Source organism: Tigriopus californicus, chromosome 7, assembly GCF_007210705.1.
Source record: "Tigriopus californicus strain San Diego chromosome 7, Tcal_SD_v2.1, whole genome shotgun sequence".
NCBI lineage: Eukaryota > Metazoa > Arthropoda > Copepoda > Harpacticoida > Harpacticidae > Tigriopus > Tigriopus californicus.
In genome coordinates, this window is record NC_081446.1 from 7,009,895 (window position 1) to 7,032,765 (window position 22,871).

General features: G+C 42.6%; 4 protein-coding genes across 5 annotated transcripts in view; 3 read left to right on the forward strand and 1 right to left on the reverse strand.

Annotated features, from left to right (window-relative positions):
- The first annotated feature begins 1,559 nt into the window (after positions 1-1,559).
- On the forward strand, positions 1,560-5,337 carry LOC131884346 (uncharacterized). The gene is made up of 7 exons (XM_059232089.1): positions 1,560-1,720; positions 1,787-1,909; positions 2,476-3,156; positions 3,899-4,153; positions 4,239-4,383; positions 4,449-4,606; positions 4,847-5,337. Exons 1-7 carry the CDS (start codon positions 1,648-1,650, stop codon positions 5,227-5,229), a joined length of 1,818 nt encoding a protein of 605 aa, XP_059088072.1. The 5' UTR covers positions 1,560-1,647; the 3' UTR covers positions 5,230-5,337.
- A 388-nt stretch (positions 5,338-5,725) lies between these two features.
- LOC131883434 (SET and MYND domain-containing protein 4-like) lies at positions 5,726-9,439 on the forward strand. The gene is made up of 7 exons (XM_059230909.1): positions 5,726-6,182; positions 6,563-7,135; positions 7,243-7,247; positions 7,343-7,484; positions 7,658-8,116; positions 8,399-8,717; positions 8,795-9,439. Exons 1-7 carry the CDS (start codon positions 5,844-5,846, stop codon positions 9,100-9,102), a joined length of 2,145 nt encoding a protein of 714 aa, XP_059086892.1. The 5' UTR covers positions 5,726-5,843; the 3' UTR covers positions 9,103-9,439.
- Positions 9,440-11,239: 1,800 nt separating this feature from the next.
- On the forward strand, positions 11,240-17,427 carry LOC131884345 (golgin subfamily A member 4-like). The gene is made up of 2 exons (XM_059232088.1): positions 11,240-13,983; positions 16,354-17,427. The coding sequence occupies exons 1-2, from the start codon at positions 11,965-11,967 to the stop codon at positions 17,224-17,226; spliced, it is 2,892 nt and encodes a 963-aa protein (XP_059088071.1). The 5' UTR covers positions 11,240-11,964; the 3' UTR covers positions 17,227-17,427.
- Positions 17,309-22,871, reverse strand: part of LOC131884347 (FMRFamide receptor-like) — a 6,461-nt gene continuing 898 nt past the window's right edge. The window contains exons 2-6 of one of the 2 annotated variants that reach the window (XM_059232091.1): positions 22,523-22,690; positions 19,724-19,913; positions 18,401-18,721; positions 18,004-18,294; positions 17,309-17,880 (exon numbers count right to left, since the gene is read on the reverse strand). In XM_059232091.1, coding sequence (XP_059088074.1) covers positions 18,223-18,294; positions 18,401-18,721; positions 19,724-19,913; positions 22,523-22,690 — 751 coding nt within the window. In that variant the 3' untranslated portion in view covers positions 17,309-17,880; positions 18,004-18,222. Of the gene's footprint in view, positions 17,881-18,003; positions 18,295-18,395; positions 18,722-19,723; positions 19,914-22,522; positions 22,691-22,871 lie in introns of both variants that reach the window. The other variant, XM_059232090.1, reaches the window with a different exon arrangement.

The window sequence follows — 22,871 nt, forward strand, 5'->3', positions numbered from 1 at the left end:
ATTGAAGATTTCAACCTCAATGATAAGCGAGACCCATTTGTTAATACGTCTTACTTTAAATCCAACTTTCCACCGGAATACAGCCAAAATGAGTGGCATATGAAGGCATTAAATCCCAATTAGTTCTAAGATATGTGGGCAATCTTCAAGCTGAGTGCACTCCAATCAAAAAATCAATGGACTGAAAAAGCACAAGAAATAAAGGATGGTCAGTAGGAAGACATGAGGCTAATGAATGGCCAGGTCTCGGAAAAAAAACACTCAATTGATTTAATTTTTTGTTTTTCGAGATTTTGAACGGGGAGAAATGAAATTTCTGGTGGCATTTGAATTTGAAGAGAAATGATATCTGAACACTTCTCCAGGATGGGTATGTTGTGCTAAAATTGTGTATATGGCAGTATTGTGGAAAGACAGAGACAAGGTGGCCAACTGTGGAAAATCCTGGAATTGAACCATTTTGCCATTGAAAGAGCTAGAAAGCAACGGACAATCCAGGGATAACCTCTTTGATATTCTGCAGGTTAAATTACTGGCTATGGTCTTATCATTTTCTATTTCATGGCAAGGGGTAATTGTACACAAATGTTGTTGGGGCACAAGAGCAAGGCATAAATCGTTTTTAATATAAGAGACATTGAACAAAACAAGGCGAAAATATTGTTGCCCCAAATCTACCAAAATAACAATAAAATGTGTTAAAATGTTTGTACTTGGTTCAAAACTATGCATAAGGCAGTCTTTTTCTGTGCCTCATTGATCCATTTAAAAACACTTATCTTTGCGTTCCAAAATTTCGTTCCGTTGCAATTATAACAACATATTTCATGCTTATAAATTGTTTTAGTGACTATTTGGCTTTCAAAAATATTATCATTTCGAGCTCCGGTAATGGTCCTTGGCGATTGCTTTTTCTTGGTTTTCGCTCTTGCTCGTTGAAGTACAAATCATTGAGAAATCTAATTTTGTTATCGAAATCATTGAAATCAGATCCAGTCATAGGTGTTGTCATCGGTCTTGGCCTTGACGAGTGGCTTCGCATTTTCAATTATGGGGCAATGACTTGATGTTGCAATTCAAGTTGAATCACACTCCAAACTCCACAATAGGCAGACCTATTACCCTACTCATATTGGGTGAAAATCATGGGCCATAGAATTAGCTCTAATCAATGAATAGCTAACTTGTTCGATAGTAGGTATCTGTAAACACTGGAGATCCAGATGATGCCTTCAATTTCGTTAGAAATGTATATAGCCTTGGGAATCTTAAAATAGCGAAAGCAAAAGATCTTGTTGTGACACGAGCCGCTCTTATTAAGAGAATCGTATCATCAACTTTGTAGCCGATTTGTGACGTAATCCCGCCGAGTATTTAACTTTCAAATACATACATTTTCATCAGAAAACATCTCGCTTGAGATCGCATGAAGCTGCAAGGCTGTGGAACTGAGTCTTGCCGAGCAAACTATGATGGAAATCGAGCACGCGTAAAAAAGCTTTGCCCTGTACGCATCGAATCCACATTATCTGTCCACCAATAACTACATCTTTGATTGTAGTGCTTTCTCGTTTGATCAAGGATCAAGGTGCTCATCGAGCTTTTGTTACTTGAAGGTCGAAATTAGACTCTCCTCTCTCCGAGACCATGGGGAAGGGTTTCTTTTCCATCAACATGGGGGTCTTGTGGGTGAAGTTGACATATTTTGCCTTCAGTTGTGGTTGGTTTTAATTGAAAGCCATCATCCAGGGATACGATATTTGTACTTAGGATTGATTTATTCCAGGAATGTCCATGATTTTTCCGTATTCGACCCTTCAAATGCGACAGTTGGGCATGACTTACGAAGACATTAGTTATGTATTCGGTCTCATTCCAGCTTTGACATTCTTCGCCTCGCCAATCGCGGGTAGGTTTTCTTCATTGCATTGGATGAAACATGAACGCCTGGAAAATGGACGCGGAGGCTAAGAATGATACTTGACAATTTGGAATCGAATGGAAACATTGCATCCTGCTTCAAATGTGACCTACCCGGGACGTTACGTTTTGTAATTTTCAGCTGGATCGAACGAATGGGTCAAAGTTATGTCCTCTCAAACCTCACGACATAACTCTACACAGATTGAGTGAGGTGTCCTATTTTGTGGTAACTGATAACCACAAAAAGGGCCATCTCATTCATTCTGTGCAGAGTTATGCCGTGTGCTATGAGAGGACATAGCTTTTGACCCATTCGTTCGATCAAAATGAAATTTGAAATACGTAGTTCTAACGTCCTGGGGACAATCTCACTTGAAGCCAAATGCCATGCCTTCTCTCGTTTCCAAAATGTTAACTCTGACGCTAACATCCTCGTCCATATTCCAGGCGTTCATGGATGAAACCATCTGGTCTTGCTTGATTGATGGTGACGACACGACACGTCTCTCGGAAATAGGCAAGGTATTTCACCGTGATCTGTTGTTTGCCTAGGATTCATAGGTGACCGATTGGGATATCGAGCGATTCTCATCGTGTCAATTCTCCTCACTGGGATCTCAGCCACGTGCTTCGATTGGACGCCACGATGTAGTGAGCAAATCCGCGCTCCTACTGCCATAGTTTATGAATTGGACTCTTTGAATGGCACTTTCGGTTTGTACTCGGTTCAGTGGGCCCCCTGTGACAAGCATGTGACTCCGGTTTTGTGCAACAATTCTCTCACCAACAACCTTGACCAGATGCAGGATTTATCGGCCTATCTCGATTGTCCGGGAGGGGATTTGGACGTTATTGATTTTCCTTGGAACTCTGTATCCACCCTTGAGAATAGTAATGGATCATTTTGCCAAGCCGAGTCGGATTTGAATCTGGAAGTGACTCATCCGGTGGAGGCATTCCAACGGTGTCTCATTCAAGACTACCCTGGCTTAGAGACGTGTGTTAGACAATCTGGCTCCCATGTGACCACTTTCTGGGTATATTTTGCCATCCGAACTTTCTTCCAATGGTTCATGAATTGCGCTTATTCCCTGCTGGATTCCACCTCCATCACATTGGCCAAACGACACGACAGTGACTATTCGCAAGTGTTAATCTTTAACCAATTGGGAGCCACTCTTGGACCATTCTTGTGTGCATGGGTCATCCAAGACCCTGCTAGCGACAGCCAGGGTACGTGAATATTATCAGGGGTCTGGAAACGACTTATGAGAGTACTTGTGGTACAATCAAGTACAGAAAAACGACCCGATGTTATTGAATCTTGATCAGTTTACTGTACGCACAAAAACCCGTAATTCCTTTAAGTATTACTTATTAACCGAACAAGAATGAAGGCATCAAAATGTCGCGCACCTTTCTTTCCTTTTCAATATTTGACACAGGATCGATTTTTTATGGACATTCTTTCATTCAGAAACGTACTTGAATGAAGTGAAAGAGGCGATAAAGGTTTATTGGTCAGTTCCATTTCAAATTTGGAAATGAAGTGCTACTGCTTCAACGTCAGAAATGTGCGCCCACTATTCGTATTTTGAAGGTAGAAAAATAATCAAAAACTGGAAAAAAAACAGAATCTCCGTCGGCATATGAAATGACGAATCTGAAAGCAGTCAAGATATTGGACGGAATCGAAATTTGACTAACGCTTTGACGAACAGGCAAAAAAATATTTTTTGAGGCTCAAAAGTGGCCAAGGGGTGCAAGCCACCTCAATGCAATTATTATATCGAAGAGAACTAGGGAAAATCCGAGTCCTAGGGTATGTTGATGATTTTTCTGTCAAAATTTGCCACCCTTCTGTTTTTGCTCACAAGTTGAGAGTTGGATTAGTTGTGGATGTCCTTGTCTTTGAGACTCCTCTGACACATGTTGCTATTGGGTCAGATTTATCATGACTCGTCCTTATTTATAGATGAAATCAACTATGCGTTGGCCTTTTACGCGGCGGACGGATTTCTGTTTGTTGCTTGCCTTTTGTCTTTGAAATTGGATGTCACGTTGGAGAAGACAGGGCAGAAGGTGTCGAAATCATTGGGTCAGCTCATTACGAAACCATCCGTACTTCTCTTTGTCTTGGTGGGGATCAACGGTTTGGGATGGGGCGTTCACGATTCATATTTGAACGTGTATCTTCAAGAGTATTTGGACGCACCGACGGCCTTCATAAGTGAGAATGAATCTTTCTTTCATGTCATGGTGTTTGTTTCGTTTGTCTCCCCCAAAATACACGCATGTTCTGTCTGATTCGATAGGTTATTTGGCGTTCGTGGCGTCCTTAGCGGGGCTTCTCATTTCGTTTGTGGCCAAACCGTTGATCCAATGGGTGGGCGATGTCAACATGATTGCCGTTGGAATTCTGGTCGAAGGAGTTCGACTCATCATATACGCCACTGTCGTGTGAGATCCTGAACGGATACCATTGTCAAAGACAGGTTCCAATTTTTCTTATTTCCGTATACCAGGCAAACCCCACCCTACTATGCGTTCGCCCTGCACGCTTTGGACAGCATTTCGTGGACGACCACCTTCGTCGCCACCATCTATTATTCGTACACAGTGGCCCCACCGGACTTAATTGCCACCATGACGGCCACCATTAATGCGATCGAATTCATTATCGGTAAATTATCTTCATCTCATATTCTATTGAGACGGCCTTTTTTCATGACGAAGCGAACAATGTAATGAGTTTGGCCTTGCTCTAGTTCACTCTATTGAAGCAGTCCGTTTTTCATCCTTGTCACTCTTCTAACTTTATTAAGACCTCTTTCAATCTACGACGTGATTGACGCAAGGCCAGCTGAGTGGGCGTGAATGTCATCGCCCCCCCCATTGACGTTGTTTCCTGTCTATTTCCTAGCTAAAGGGATCGCCAGCTTGATCAGTGGACAACTACTGGCTCAGACCTCGATGGAGTTGCCCGACCTCTTTCTCTCCTCGGGCATATTTTTGATCGTCAGCACTTTACTGGTGTTGTTGGCGTATCATTTTTGGATCAAGCGGTATGAAATTGAGCTCTTGGCTCACAAAGCCAACTTGATCGAGCGGATGCGACGAAAACAAAATGCCTCAGAGGTTCGAGTGAGCGTTGTGTCTTCAACGCTTTCGATGTCACCTCATGCTGAGGACGATCTCAATACAGCCGACCCTCAGTCCCTAAGAAGAAATGATTCCTATGAAAATGCTTTGGAACAAATTGGCGAAGCTCAACGGCGATTCAGTTTTGGACCAACCCGACTCTAGGCCAACCACCGAGACTTGATTGTGTTTGCTGCCGTATCAAGGCCACTGGACTATGGAAGTCGTTGTTGTATATGCCATGGTAGTACAAAAATATCTACCTTTAATTGACTACTCGACTCGTGATTTTCGGTCGCCGATTTATGGTTGTACATGCAAAAGTATGTACTTTCGAACTTTAGACATAATCCTTCAGTTAGACCGAATGCGAGGATAATAAGTTTATAAGTTTATGGCAAGTAGGTACAAGCCATTGCAACGCCGTTGCACCAAGCGAATTAGATCGCTCTCTCAGGCGTGCATCTATGTACTGTGCATGCAAATACTTAAAGTGCATGTACTATCTACAGAGCTTACTCTGTAGTCGGCTTTTCCATTATCTTCACTCTCGACCTAAGGTACGACTCTCAGAGGTGCCACTTTTACACATCGTTAACGTACTCTACCTCATACCGAGAATTGGCCAGAAGCCAATTGCTTTCGCCAAACAATAATCCCCGTGCTTCGTTTCAAGAATCAAGAGAACAACGAGTTTTTTTCCGACCACTCATCTTTTGAGTTCATTTCAAAGTGCACGAGGATCTTCGTGGTAGTCGTCCATTTTTTTGCGCTCAAGTATGGCTTTGGCAGAAACAAAAACGAAACCCAATCAATATACTGAAAAAATCCGAGCCTTTTTTGGCTCGGAGTCATCCCTCCGAGAATTTGAGGCCCTCTCCAACAACGGGGACCGCATTGAGTTTCTCTTTCGCCATCCATTTGTGGAAACACTGTTCAAGAAAAATGCCCTCGACATCAAGAACGAGGGTCGACCTCATGGTAAGAGCATTTGTGAGTCCAAACGTCAGCGTGAATTGGGCAACCAAGCCTTTAAGGCTGGAAATGACGAGAAGGCCTTGAGGTTTTACAATGAGGCCATGGCTTACGCTCCGTGGCGTGGCGGTGAGAGCGCCGAGGTAAGTCCTACGTCAGATCTAACTAGCTAACGTAACCAAATATGTACTCTCAATGCTCTCAATGACAATGAAGCCAAACGGATGAATGGGAAAAGTAGTACCAATGATTCGGCATTTCTCTGCTTTCTCTCTCTCGAGTTGCATTGCGTCCTTTTTCCTTTTCGACCTCCCATTTGGGGAAGCATGTATGAAAACGAGAGTCAGAACGTCGTTTTTTCCCCTTTTACCCCCTAATGGTTAGTGAACACTGAGATATGACTAGAACAATCACAAGTGTTAGACAACTCTTTATGCATAATGAGTGGGTGGTTAGGGCAAGAAAGCGCCCACAAACATGCTACACATGGTTATTAGTTAGAATTCTAGATCATCATTTATAGATAATCAAGAGCCCTCACATGGGTGCTATCAAGTCATCTGATGACTTTGCATTCTCCGTGGCCAACCGCTCGGCAGCCTTGTTTCGCCTACAGCGATATTCGGAAACTCTCGTGGATGTGGATTTGGCTTTGGCGGCTCATCATCCTAAACCTGAAAAATTGGTGGAGAGGAAAGTGCGTTGTCTGATCGCCTTGGATGCTCCTTGGCTAGACATCCAGGATGCTGCACAGAGCCAAAACATCAAAGAAGAAACGTTGAGGCTTTGGCAAGAGGAATTTATGAAAGCGCTTCAATTGAGGTCCTTATCCTCCAAGAGCCAAGCCAAAAATGAGGTTCCAAGTGACCCCACCCACATACGCCGAGAAGCATCTTTGCCTGTCATAAAGGAGACCAATCCAAATATACCTGCCTTTTGCAATGCAGTGGAGGTCGCTTATCGTCCCGAAAGAGGTCGATTTGGAGTAGCCTCAAGGGACATCAGTTTCGGCGAAGTGCTGCTCGTGGAAGAACCCACCGCAGTCGTTCTCAAGGATCAAGAGCTGCTCGACCATTGTGAGAACTGTTTCAGGGACGTTTGAAAACAGTCATGGCGTTCGTAGATACACAAAGATATTGCATTACCAGATTACCACATGACTTTTCAAGATGTTTTCTATTTCGGGGGTTAGGGGATATACAGAAGCTGTATATACTAGTTAGTTGTTGGAGAAGGGAAAGAATGTCAAGCGAAAGGTTGTCTTGGTAATGCAATATCCCTGAGGTTGTTCCATTTGACACAGGTTTTGTGGAGCTCTTCAAGTTCCTTGCTTATTCTGCACAAGAAGTCGTTTCTGTTCCACCAAGTGTCAGGAAGCGGCTTGGAAAACATTTCATAAATTCGAGTGTCGCAACACGGGCATGCTTCAAACGATTCTACGACAGGTGAGCCATGAAATTAGTCATGTTTCCAAAGCAGATTGGAATTTGACGAGAAAAAAACCCTTCCTTGTAGTAGGAAGTACTGTATTTCCTGCGAGTTCTTAACATTGTTTATATATGCCGTGGATGAGGAGTCCTCTTTGAATTATAAAAGGTGATTGCTCCTTCCACTACAGATTCGAGGCGAGGCGTCGGATTATGCAAATTTGGCATTGAGGGCTGTAACTCAAAAGCATTTATCTTTCTTCGTGGAAAACGCGCCGAATTGGTTGCATAAGGAAAACGAAATGTTGGGCTTGATGGCTGCTCAGGATCCCGATGTAGCCGCCTTTTTGCCCAGCCACTACAAGAGCATGGTGTCCCTCGTCAAACACAGACAAGATCGAACTCCGGGTAGTCTGTTTTGGATCCTGGTCACCTCGTGTCTTAATTTACGTCAACTGCAGCTGGCAGGCTACTTCAATCAAAGCGATGTGGAATCGCCCAGGCCCATCGAATTGAATCCCACCGTTGTGAAGACCAAGCTGACTTCTGACATGAAATTGATCGGCCATGTGCTCGTGGAATTTCTCGAGTTAATGCAATACAACACCCACGGCATTCTCGAGTCGTTTGGCATTGCCGCTGATGATCAGGTAGTTTATCTTAGCTCAGGTTGATGAAAACACTGAGGAATGCTCCCTCCAACAGTATGTACAACAGCATTGGCATTTTAATGAGGACCTCGCTTTGAGGAAGTATCTGGGGACTAGGGGATCGAAATCTTCTCTTCTGGGAGGGAGGAACGGGAAAAGTCTAGGAGGATCCCTTTAACCAATCCAATTGTGCATTGCTGACGAACGTGCACAATAATTAGCTTGGGGAATTACGTACGAATTACGAACTGAGACCCTTGAGCTATCCTGTGTCTGTTTTAGGTTCTTTTCAGTAATCCTTTGCAAGATCGTGTTCCCAAACGTCAAAACCGTCCATTTGGGGCGGGCGTGTTCCCCACGCTGGCCTTGCTCAATCACTCCTGTGGGCATAACATTTTCAAATACAATATTGGAAAGAAAATAGTGGTCTTAGCCGGAAGGAACATCCGCCAGGGAGAGGAAATCACCGAAAACTATTTTCCTCACCACTATTACATGAGTCAGATCGATCGACAAATCTGGCTCCAAGAGCATTACAACTTTCGCTGCGAATGTAAAGCCTGCATTGAAGATTGGCCTACCCTGGGAGTATTGGTGGACTGTGAGTTCAATGATTCATTACAATAATACAAACCCTATTAGTACGCAATCAACGTGTGGCTTTACCGTTCATTCTAGTTCGTCAATGGGCCTTTCCCTTGAGGGCCCACGAATCGTCCAAAGAGCGTTCCAAAGCGGCAGAAGAGGAAATCAAATCCGTCATGGACCAGGTCGATCAGATTCGCAAGTCGTTCTTAGCCCAGAACTCCTGTCTCTTAATCTCTGAGGCCGAACGTTTGATCATCAAGTTTCGAGAGGGCTTCAAAGTTCTCGACCGTCATATTCGATATCCATCAAAAGAACACACGCAGGCCTCAGAAACGTTTATCAGCCTGCTCACATCAATTAGAGGCAACAGGCGGGAACTTTTCTCAACCTCGTTCTAAAACAGTAAAGAAGCCCGCATTGCGCTCCACGTTCAAATAGAGCCCAACGTCAATACAAACCCGAAAGAAGGTCTGTCGATTGATCTACGTAAAAGCAACTGAAGAAAGACTCTAGGTTGACCGGATCCGAGTGTTGTTTCCGGTACGGTCTCAATGCTCTACCGATGCCATAATGCCAAAGATACGTGCGTCCCTGTCAATCACTTTTGTACGTCGAACTTCTTAAACACACACACACACACACGTTATGTGTCTGCCATTGTTAATGCTGTTACTTTTGTCATTGTTCATCCCATCATTTTTGACATATGCTTCAACAAATTCAACGACTCTCTCATTGCACCCAATGGTTACTGTAGCTTTGACATGGACAAGAGTATGCTTGTATAGTTGGAAACCTAGTGAATTAGTAATTGAATATGAAATCGGCCATTACTTGGGAATAGTACCGAGGTACAAAATACTTTGTTGATACCAGTCTAGGGTTGGAATGCATGTCCGCATCATTTTAGGTCAAAGTTGAACTAAGATAGTTCGTTGGGCCTAATCGGATTAGATGCTTAAGTGTTGACGACCACGGGGTGGAGCACTAAAAGGCTCGAGTCCCCTCTTGCCGTGCTTGTCGAAGAAACCTTTTATTCTAATGCGAGGAGTATGAGATCGGTCCCTTAGATGGTGTTACCTGCTTGCTTTGAGTGTGAACACGATAGCCCAACTCGAATATTCTATTGATGATTAAAAGAAGCAAGATCATTACAGGTGGAAAATGATGATTGAGCTTATGTGAATTTTTACCTTCAGGCTTTCCGTTGTAGTACTTTGGTTGTTATGATGCATCAATTAAAACGTTTTCCGTGGTTAGGAACTACGTCTAATAATATTCCACTCCTCAATTCAATATCAGAGTCAGAAGGAAAATGGACTCTCAAAACACGAACACAATGGAAACATGATAAAAATGGCGAGCCTCTAATTGTATTCTGTTATGATTTAGACTTCATTCTAAAGGCAGTGCCGTGTCCATTTCAGAGTGGTTGTTGATACATGGTGTGGATTTAGGGTATAAAAATACAATTCATAATATCAACAGCAAAGTTTTCCCTTATATTTCTATAATTCATGCTAATTTCATTTTGCCGATTGTCACCATGCTAAACATGCTAGGTGAGTATTAGTAATTTAAATTGCACTCAGTGTACATGGTTATGAGGGCAAAAATGTCCATTTACGTCTTTTTTTACATATTTGCTGCAACTTTTTAACTATCAGCAATGAAACTAAACAATTTTAACGAAACTCGTTAAAGGTTGACAAACACAGCCTTATTGGACATATTGCACCTAACTTCTAGCGCTGATGATTGCCTTAATATGGGGTCTGAAGGAGACACAAGCCCCTATAATGTCCCCCTCAACCTAGCCAGAAAACAACTTTGTAAAGGAGGCCCTGGGAGCGTCCATGTTCCTGTGAAAAATGGTATCATTCAACCTCGCATTGGCATCCCACAAATGATGATCAAAAGAATGACGAAATATGGGGTAATACCGAATCCAAGAGTAAGCAAGTAAGGAAGTAACTTTTTCTTGCACAATAGCAAAACCGACATTCAGATTTCCGTTAGAAGAACCTTTATTTTGGTAAATGTGTTGCTCTTGGAACTAGCTAAAAACCTAAAACCTTGATTTTTACCTTCTTAACCAGATTTAGGACAAATGTCCTTATATTTGTCCTTAACATTGCGAGAAAAATACCAGTTTTGCCGTTTTTATGATGATTTCATAAATCTGGATCAGATTTCAGTGGCTTTTTTGACGGTCATGATCATGTTTTTGTTTCTTTTTGGGCACTAAGATTGCTCAAAAATGAACCTATAAGGTGTCTATAAATATGATCAAATTTTTTTGCCGGCAAAAATCCGACCTCTTTTAAATTGGACCCTTGATTCCTTCTTAATTCTAATTTATTCTCATTGGAACCAATTCTTGAATAGATAATCATGCTTGCCTAAATACAGCCATGAGGGAGTCGTAAAAGGGCACAGCTCGTATTTTATTATTTGCAGTGACTGACTTTTCGTTTTCTGATAGGACCATTTTCTTCCCTATGCTCTTTTTCACTTACGGCTGAAGAATCAAAGAAGGACGAAATCTTTACCCGATTGAGCATATTTTTAGTGAGTTGTTTGATGCCGTATTTTCCCATTCCAGTTCGTGTTTTTGTAAGGGAACCTCAACATGACTCACTAGCCTGAGGAAACATTCGCGAGTCTCCAATTGGCTCGAGGACAAGCAAAATCGACTTTCATTCACAGATCTAGGTCTCAGGTGAGGTCCGACGGGCTTGTCTTCCTTCCTTCAGTGGGCACGTTTCCATAAGTGGGAAAAACGGAGAGGTCGGAGTCTATCTAGTACAGTATTATTGCCCTACGTAGATGAGTACACGTACACTGGGTAATACACACGCAAGAACTGGGGGAAAGAAAGCATCCCAGATGAAGAAAGATGTTTGCCCGGCTTCCTCCCCGGTCTAAAAAGGGAATGCATTTTGAACCCTTGTTCTCGCAGTTCAGCATTTCGTTCCTAGTTATCCATGCTTTCATGGGTTCAGCGTGCAGGATGAAGATACTCGTTGGATCAATCATTCAAGAGGCCATGGACAAGTTGTGATAATTACGAAGAGGCACATTCTAATTTGTGGAGCAATCCTGAACTCTAACGAACTTGACGAGAGCCACTGGACGGTGAAAGTGAAGGTAAAAAAGCCATACTGGTGAAGAAACTGTCATTAGGACCAGTGCCTTCTTCAAGGAATCGCCAAGGATTAACCGCTTGACCGCTTCACCGGTGGCGCTTCAAGCACAGAATGATGAACCTTGAGCAAGTGAAGGCCGCCATCAAAGAAATCGGCGAATTTTCGCCAAAATTAGAACAAGTGTTAGGCTACTTGTTAGGCGAAAATGACAAGGTTAAGGATGAGTTTCAGAAGACTACGGCCAAGCTTCGGTCCGACTTTGACGCTCAATTGAAAGAAATAACCGACGAGACGCAAAACGACAAAAAGTCCCTCTTGGACATGGTGCGCCAATGCAATGAAGACCAAAGGGCGGAAATGAAAGAATTGGAAATCCTGACCAAAGGTGAGAACGATGAGCGAAAAAAAGAAACGCAACGACTAATATCGGCTCTAAATGAGGAAAACGAAAAACGGGTGAAAGAAGGGCAAATTCTGAAGGACAAGATGGAAAAGGAGAAAAAGGAACTACAAGCTTATTTGGAACAGGACGCCAAGGAGATGAAGTCTAAAATGGAAATGGACAGTCGGGCCCTCAAAGAGAAATTGGACCATGAGGCCAAGGAACTAAAAGATAAGCTCACCAAGGAGAACGAGCTTCGAACCAAGGAGAGCAAAGCCCTGGCCGAAAAACTCGAGAAAGACAAGGCCATGCTGGCCAAACAATTAGAAAGTGGAACCAAAGAGCTCAACGATCAATTGGCCAAGGACGAGGAGAGGCGACGAAAAGAGGCTCAAGAACTGAAGGCCAAACTTGATGATGACAAGAAAGAGCACGGGAACGAAATCACGCAAATGTTTGATCGCCTCAAGTCAGAAAATGAATTGAGAAAACAGGAAGTGCATGGCTTAAAAGATATTCTGGTCAGAGAGAACGACAAACGCATTCGAGAAACAGAGGATCTCCGAGTTCAGGTCGAATCCGGCATGCAACAGCTCATGTCAGCTGTTGAGAAAGAGACAGCTGAATGCAAAGCGAGACTTCAAACCACCGAGGATGAACTCACGGATGCAATGAAGAAGGACAAGAAAGAGGTCAGGGATAGGATGGACACCGTGGCTGGTGACATGAAAAAAAAGATGGAGCTCGAAACCAACGAGATGCGAGAGCGCATGCAGGTCGATAAGAAGTCGATGCTGAGTAACTTGGCCGAGGAGAATGACGAGCGGAGGAAGGAGATGCAATTACTCAAGAACCATCTGACCAAGGACAGAGAGGACCTGAGAGCCCAGATGGAATGTGATGTGAAGGTCTTGTTGGATCAGCTTGAAAAAGATTCCGGGGACATTCTTGGTCTCTTGAAGAAGGAACGCTCCGAACGGGAGCGAGAATTAACTCTTGTCAAAGATCGGATCGTGAACGAAAAGAAGGAACTACAGATCTCAATTGATAAAGACCGAGAAAATTTTACTCGCAAGATGAATGAGGAGCATGACCAACGAAGATTAGAGCAAATGGAGATGAAGGAGCGGCTCGACAACAACGAGAAGGCGAGTAAAGCCGATATTCAAGATCTCTACCACAAAATGAAACGAGAGATTGAAGCCAGGGAGCAAGAAAACGATGAACTGGTACAAGATATGAAGACCGATCGGGCTCAGATGGAGGAAAAACTCATCAAGGAGAGACAAACTTTACGCGAGGCTCTCACATCCGAGACCACGGACATAGAAAATCGTATGGAAAAGCTCAACGTCGAGAGAGTCAACGACAACGCCGACATCCAAGCGAAGGTGGCCATGTTAGGCAAATCGGCCTCGAGGCACATCGACAATCTGAAACATTATGTCTTCCGCGAATGTCAGAGTCTCTTCGATTTGGCCACCAAGCCTTGCTCGGTGGTTTTCAATGCCTATCGCGACGAGTCCTATGTGAATGGAGGTGAAGACTACTTGACCTTCTCGGGATGCACCGTCAACATTGGCAATGGCATGAACCCTAAATCAGGCGAATTCAAATGTCCAGAGGGAGGCCTTTACCTGTTCCTCGTCACGTGTTGCACCTATGATATGAAGAAATGCCTCATTTCAATCCGCAAGAACGGGAAGGACGTGACCAATTTTCACGATCAGGATGGAGATCAAAACAAGGTTAGTCAAATGTTTCTGATCCGTCGCAAATCAGGGTAGGTATACTGTATTACTTTGTGGCACAGTACGGGTACGAGCGTACAGTACGATATTACAGTACAGTTGAACGAGGAAAAATAATCCGGGAGAGTCAGACCCTAAACGAGAGAACATAATACTCGAATTACATTAACCAGGTACCCAGATGGGCCACTCTCAAGGACCCTTGGGTTTGTAGCAGGTTCCAAGGGGAGTTCAATTCCCCTTGCCAAGCGGTACGTATGCAGTCAGATGTGAAACACGAGTCGAACCAGACCCTGCTCTGGGTAGTTAAATTAAGTAGTATTTGTGTGCATTTTGTTGTATTATTTCCTCCTATTATTATAGGAAGCGTTTAGTGATTCAAAACTATTCAGGTTTGCATCGCACCAAATGATTAAATCAAATCAAATATAAAAGATGATCATTTTGATGCGCCATTATTAGCTTGTTCAACGATTGATTTCCTTTCTCTTGGTTAGTGGAGGCCCATTTATCAATCAATTTACGTACATGGAGCACTTAGTTTCACACAATAGACTACATTGGAAGAAATGTTTTTTAAAACCAAGCACAATTAGAATCGAGAAAAATGCGCTACTCCAGGATCAATATAAGAATGTAAGAAATACCTCATCTGTAACGATGCCATGACAGAAAATTGAGACAAATGAATACCTGGTTGAGTTGACGAAAACAAAAGCCAACCAACATTGTCTCCATTCTACTAGTGAAACGGTCTGTCAATATCATAGATGCTTTTTCCCAAGCTTTTAATGACCCTTCGACTCCTTTAGAGTTATGACTTCCCTTAATCAAGAACGTTTCCAAGTATGGACAGAGACAGTTACGCTTAAGTACTTTTTCCTATCCTTTCGCTATCCTGTTTATTTATCCCGCCTCATGGCATTCCGACATTCTACATAAGCATATATATCCTTCGATCAAACGTGTTTACCTTTAAAAAAATCATATATTCGACAACTAGGCAACCAAAACCATACGACCTTTCGTTTCATAAATATATCTGATGCTTCGCAACGTTTGCTTGACATTCAATTGACGCAATCAAGAAACTTATATGAGTATGTTCATACTTTGTGACGTCTCAATTGGATTGAAGCATGAAAATTAATTGGATTTTTCTCACCAGCTGACGTCCTCAAAAATTAAGGATGAAGAGGTTGCACCCTCAGAAATTGTTTCAAGTAACTACGCGTTAGATGTGGTTCCGATCTTAAGCCCAAAAAGCAGGCACGCAAGTTCTTAACAGGAAAGGCAGCCTTCCATATATCCTTCTCCCTCCACTCTCGACCATATGCTAAACTTCACAATTTAGACACCTACAGGGTAGCCCATAAAGAATGGGGAACCGAAAATACCAACTTAATACCAAATCTGGGGTTGAAATGCAAAATATGCAAAAGCAATTTTTCTTAAAATGATTACTAAGCAATAGATACTTTAGTTATAAAATGCAACGGCCCTAGCCAGTCACAAAATCCCTAATTTGTTGTTAGCCATCATGCAATTTTGGCCCATGATGAGATAATCAATTAAATTGAGGGTTCCAGCTTGTCTTCTATGAACCCGCCTCTCATCTGGAACATTTAAATAATGTTCCAGACCAAGAGTTTGGCTTTGAAAAAGTTTTGGGCCTTGACCCGGGTCAATCGGGAGGAATTTCTTTTTCTGTGGTTTATTCTATATTTGATCAATGCTAGAGCAACTAACCCACTTTATTGGGCAAACAAACTTGTTCTCTTCCCCATCCTTAGAATATTTCAATAATGTTTCAGACCAAGGACTTGGTTTCAAGAAGTATTTTGTACATGTCATTCTCCGTAATTTAAATTTGATCTAGATGAATTGTTAGCAAGTGTACTTGACAAAAGACTACTCACATCCAAGGTTAGGATTCAATAAATCATTAAAATGATCTAGACTGGAGCGGGATCAATTGAAAACAACGGGGAATCAGTAGAATAACTATTTTTCAAATGCAGCATGGCTAATAGGCAAAATTTCAACCAAAAAGCTGCGGCTAGTTTGCGTTTTGACCAAGCTGTGAGGTAGGGATTTGGTGATAGTCAAAGGTAATTATGTCGAATTTATATGATAACTTGCTGTTTGGTTCTCATTTGACCATAAGTTTTATAAAATAATTTTTGCACTCCAACCCCTGAGTTTTGCTCCAGATTAGTATCTTTGGAGCCCTATTCCTTTTGAACTACCCTGTAGGAAGGTCGATGTTTTGATTCAATTGGACGAATGAACTTAGGAATTCAAAAGTGGGTCACCACTCATATTGCACTTCTTTCATTGTACCAGCTTCCATTTCCTTCATTCTAGGGGAAAACCATGATTGGCCAAAACGTTCTACTCGAGCTTATTGTCGGGGACAAAGTGCAAATTTACACTTACACCGCCACGGGCATCACCGACCACAAAAACAGCCGCTACACCCAATTCATCGGCCTCCTGATGCGCCCTTCGGTGGACAGCATGCACGAAGTGGTTCGGCGTCTGGGAGCCACAGACTTGGAGGACGACGTCTCCGTGGTGGACGACAGTGTGCGATCGACAGCCTCCACTCTCCGAGGCTTTGGGCTCAATAATGGTGATTCTAAACGCGAAAGTCGGAAAGGTCGCTCCCGAACGGCGAGTCGCATCACTTCGCCCCCTCCTTCATCGTCTTCTTCCGCTTTGACAAGCACGCTAGATGCATCCGGTGTTGGACGGGGCACATCGGTTTTAGGGCCCAACACTGACCTAGCTTCGGTGGAGGTCAACAACGCAGCTGGCTTGAAAATAGACGAAAATGGGGCCAAATCCACAGTCTCGTCCTCCCTAAGCCCAAAGGTCGGCACCTCTCCCGTAAATGGTACTCAAAATGGTGCTCAAAGTGGAGCTCAAAGTGGAGCTCAAAATGGTCGGTCCTCAACGGAGAAAGATCCCCGACCACAATCGTACCTGGCCTTAACGTCATTGGGAGGGAACAAAAAGTCCGTGGAAAATGTAAATAAGAAGGCGGAAGGCCCCACTTCGTTTGGATCCGCGACGATGATGGACCGAGAGAGAACGCCCACCAGATTGCTCGCAAACTCATCCAAAAAGTCAATAGGAAAAGTTAACAACGTCACCGCCACCAAAGTTGGAAATGGAAGTGGATCAGCCATAGCCAATTTGGCAAGTTCCACCTTAAAAGGTTTCACCAAAATGTAAACAAAAGCAACAACTAACATAGATTGGAAAGCTGGTAAACCGATCAAAATGAACACAAAAAATGAAATGTTCCAAACCCAAGTCTTTTATATTGTTTTTTTATTCATAACATTGTGTTAAACACACCATTACACGAACAAAACAACATCTCTACAAAAAGGATGAATCATTGGATGTAAATAGAGGTAGGGTTCATGTCAATTTATCTTTCGTGTTTAATTGCTGGGACTTGGTATTGGTTGGAGAGAGGCACATTTCCCTCCTACTCAATGTGCGGTACTCTTCTGTCTGTCACAAGTGGTTGGACCAAAGCCCTCCTGGGAAATGTCAAGTAGTGATAAAATGACACTCCAGCTGGTTTCCAACTGATCTCGCCAAAGTTCCCTCTTTGCGAAGTCCTCTGAATCTTGTTCCAGATAGTGGTTGTACTCGGCAGTGATGGCATCAGAATTTCATTTCCATATAGACCCTCCTAGTTTTTTGGCTGATGGATGGGTCAAAGGAAATTCCAATCACTCGATGAAAACCCCTTTCACTCTTTTGGCTTTGGCGTTATCACATCTCTTTCAATGCGAGGTCTTGATATTGGAAAAAGTACATTTTGCTCCATAGTACCAATTTACAACTCGATATCCGTCCGAGAGCCAAGGAGTGCTAAGGAGTGGATGGGAAAAAAGAAGAAGAAGAAAATGGAACAAAGGCACTCCCAAATTTTGAAAAGGTCACGGATATTCTCATACCACACGGCTAAGTCAACGGTTGTAATTATGGACTCACCAAGTTATCACTGTGTCTGAAACCTGTCGTTGGTTTCCTTAGAATGGAGTTGTCTAACTCTTCTTGTGTCTGACTCGGCAACCGCTGATGTCGAAAAACACTCGCGAGGATCAAATCTTTCTTGTTGTTGTTCTGTTTAGCTTTTGAGGAAGCCCTCATGCTTGTGATCATATTTAAAACACTGACGTGTGCACGATTAGGGATACATCATGATGCTCATTAAAGCTGGGACTGTTCCATCTTGGCCTCGGGGTCATTTGCCGACTGAACACGGGAGATCCATTTTGAATGCTAAGGAAGAACCCAGGAAAGCATTGTTCATCTCTCGCAAAGCAACTTTCACCATCACAATAGTGAGGAATGCATTACGTAACCAGATTAGACAGACTTACATTACCATTCTGGGCGGAGTGGGCCGGAGGTGAAGGATGGCGAGAAGAGTGGCTCGAAATTGTGTTCCAATTACGGAGAACAGCAATAAATTGGCCGAGGAATTCATCACCACCAAAAGATGATTGACTGAAATGAGAGAGATCACCCATTGCGGTGAGCGGAATATCAGACCCATCTCAGTGCAGGTTCGGATCTTGGCCAGGCTGCCAATGTCGTAGATATTCAGCAATAGCTTGCCCAGATTGCAAAAAAGAAAAGAGAACACCAGCAGCACCAAAATGCGAGCCAATTTGGCTTCTCTCCTGTTGGTGGAAACTCGGGAATCCTTCAAAAAAAGAGGACAGAGACTCGTAAATCAAGGGTTAATTCAGGTAACGTTAAGGATAAAATGCCGATATTGCTGGGACGGGATGCATCTAGAACACTTGGGACGTGATTCACTATGTCATATGAAAGTAGGTACCTATTGGGTTGTCTCGTGCGAAATTTTCAAGTGTGAGCACAGGAAACAAAGAGACCCCTTCCGTGACTCAATCATTTCGAAAAAACACGCTACAGAAAACTCAAAGACCGCATTTGGTTGTCTGTACATATAAGGTCCAAGAGCAAGCGACACGCAATAACGAACCTTGAAAGCCATCCCTCCATAACCTGGGGTACTTCATTGTCCTACCAACAACAAGTCACGTTATGCATTAGTCACAATCTGTCACAAATTCTTTGTCTATCTAGGATTCTAGTAGATTCAATCAGTGAGTTGGGTAAAAACTTGGTAAAAACTCTTTGATTCCCCAACTGCGCAGCATTTCGGAAAATCTTGCTGCAGATTTCCATTTCCTATGCATAAAATGATGTCCCTCGGCGATAACGTGACTGATATCGATTTGAGTGTGCATTACCGTCATCATCATCATCATCATCATCATCATCATCATCGTCATCCAACTCAATGTGTTGTACGAGCGGTTTTGTCAACAAAACATGACTATGATATTGTGGTAAACTGTAAGTGAACAAATCCCTCCTCGTCCTCCCCCTCCCAAAAAAGAAAGAAATAATCCATACTACGCCCTTGGGTCCCTGGCCTCCCAAGCCCCGATAGTTCAGTGTACAAGGGTCGATTCAGCAAAATGTTGATACGCTCGATTGGAAGTCATGGGGGATAAATGAAAACCGACACAAATGCAATTACTGTAAAGTTGGGCTAAGGCACTCTCGATATCACAATCCACAATTAACAAGTAGGCCTTTTATTGCGGATGTTTCTTAGTATGTTAGCTCTTCTTTAGTACTCGCACCAGATCAATGTCATTAGACAAGTGCTTACCCCTTGGAGGTTTTGGCTCGAGAGTTTTTCGGCCTTCCTGATTTCGAAAATGATCCGACTGTTGAGGAAAGCCAGTAAAACAAAGGGCAAAAACGCGGTCAATGTCATTCGCGTCCAATTGATGTAATAAAACTGATAATCGGCATCCAGTCTCATTTCGGTTGGTTCGATGTAAGTCTCGTTATCCGATCTAAAAAGAAGCATGAATGACAAACTATGAATTACCAATCAATCGAATTTCTGCTTCTCCTAGATGTGCATTCATGCGTTGTGTATTAGGAAGCTAATAGCATTATGGCTCCGATTATGTGGGTAGAAGTCGCCTCACGCAACGAGTGAGCATCCATTGTATCTACAACAACCACGTTCAAATTTGATCCTCTTGGGGAAAATCAAGTGCCTTTGAGTAGAGAAAACCATAACACATTTGCTCACATGTCAAATGCCGATTCGTAAGGAGGAAATGAGCAATAGTCAAGATTTGATAACATGATGTGAAAATACCTAGGTCAAGATCTGGCTCGTCAGTTTTTTTCCTCTCGATCTCAATATACTTAAGGAGCGTCGTAAGTGGGGGGTATATTTAAACGTAAATAAAACAACCTTTTTATGCCACAAAATGGCAGAAAGCTGGCAAAAAAAACCTGACAAATAATTTGAAAAATAAAACTAAAAATGGCAAACCAATTGGCAAGTGGAATAAGATAAAGGAGTGAGAAATTATCCTAGTAAGAAGAATCAACAAATGCATGTGATTTTCTACAGATTTCATCGACTAGTTTTGAATACGTTAAACATCCTTATTTCACTGGATAGCTCTTTGCCTTGAATATCTTATCAAAAGAATTACATCATGGCATAAAACAGCTTTGAATATTGGCATAAGATGTGTAAAATAGGGTGATTTAATCATTTCTGTATCATTCAACATTTTTTCTAAAAAAATTCACCCCCCCTTAACAAAGCTGGACGGGAAAATGGAGGTTTGCTGATTTGAAACTCTTACAAAAACCTTTCTAAACCAATGTAACTGGAGAATCTGAACAACTTGCACAAATTTACCCAATTGTTTTAAAAAGTGGCATACAGCAAATAAACCTATTTTCGGACTCAAAACGACATCTGATAGCTTTCTGCCTTCGAACAATAGTCAGATCCCATCGACCATTACCGAGCTTACTTATTTGACCCCAGTTTATGTTTTATACTAATGTAGGTTATACTAATACTAAATCGTACTAGCCTTGTATTTGAGGTTTGGGTACCTTCAAAATCTTTGAATTATTCGCTTCGTTCAGTGAGCATAAATCAATGAAAATTTGTCAACAACTTCATGTCTGTCTCAAAATACTGGGATTCACTATCTGAACTTCGAACTTGAACGGTGTGCAGACGGCATCAAAACAATTTCAAAGTCAACCGTTTTATAGATTCAGCAAAAACGTCTTTTCCGTTAACGTAGCGTGGCATGACAGAAAAGAAGATAGAAAGGCTTCATGCGGCTTCGACCAAAACGGTTGAATTCATCTTAGGAAAACGATTTGAAACCGCAAAAACGCAGTCTTTTACTCGTAGACCACCAGCCCGTTAAGGCTTACAAGATAACCGCAACAATAAAGAGGCTCTAAATCGACATAATTGATTCATTTTCAATCAAAAAGACAACCTCTGTAGATACGTATTCCCCCAAAAACTAGTATGTCAATAATGTATAGACGCATTTTGCATGCAAAAACGAGCCCCTCGTCATGAGGCTAGCCAGGCCAATGTCCAACCATTTTGGGAATTTGACTTTCCGGAGGTGATGTCTACTCACAAATTGTCTTTCACAGCCAAGGATTTAACAATATCCTATTGTCCTTGGCTCGACATCCCCTTTGGAATATTGGCGGTCTGGAACCTTCATCCGTATCCCGACCAAATACCATCAACGACTGGAGCTGACAAAAGAATTGTTCCATCTGGCCTATCATACAACTACTTCTATCATATCTTAGTCTCTTTGATATGTTTATAGATTGGAATAAAAGCTTGTTTTACTTTCATGTTTCCCGTTTGAATTTGTCCCGTATCCGGTAAAAGTAGTGCTGACTTGAGTAATTATTGGATATCCCAAGAGGAATTGCTTCGCATTTACCAATTGCATAACGTACATACTCCTTTGAACACTTCAAACCACCCTTGATTTGTGGCTGCCTTTTGAGTACTCATTCAAACCACAAATCTTTTGTGACGAGCGCTTCAAAACTTCTTTTTTCTAGTGCTTCTCTCAGGAAGAGAGGAGCGCAGTTTGGGACGTCCATTCAGTTAGGCCAACGGAATGGTTAGCACGCACCCTTTGGTCGTAATGAAACTCAGTTGCTGCTTTTCCTAATGCCGCCACTGCCCTGGTTACCACAACAACAAACAAACAAAATAATGATAATACAATGGAGTGCGAGTCAGCCTTTTGGTCACTTCCTCTCTCTAAGGTTACGCATGGATGCCAAAGCACAAAGGTTCTCCTTTCCAAGGTTCCTGTAAAGTCTTGTCAAGAATGACAACTCGAATACGATCAATCTAAACCAAAGGGTAGCTAGTTATAAGGCGTATGTGCTTTCAAAGAAATAGTACCAAAGCGAGGCGTTTAATATTGGGAAGCCAATACAATCAGTGAGTGGATGGTAAATGCCAGGCAGTTTTCGTGGTCCAAATAAAGTTCTTGGTTTAAAAGCCGCTGTCCCTCTCAACTTTCATCTCCCTAGATAAGAGCTTTTCTGGACGCCAGTGTTTGTAACGAAAACCCGATGATAACCTCACCTGACAAAGTTCCGAAACTCAAGAAACTTGGGGATGTTGATGGTGACAGCAAACATCAAGGCCGGGAGCAAATAACGAAGAGTCCTCTTCCGAAAGGATATGCAAGTCCCATTTCCGCCCAATGATTGCTCTTGGTGAACAAAGAACGGATGGCAAACGGCCAGGTACCTGCGTAAACATGAAGGGAAAAAAGATGATCAACTTCTTTCGTGATGATCGTCCTCCACCGACCGACGGACACAGTAGTGGTGACTCATAAATAAGAAGGCAACGTGGAATGAAGACATCAGAATTGGGGAACGGGATTCCTTTGCCCCAAATCAGTCTGCAACATTTATGTTACAACTAT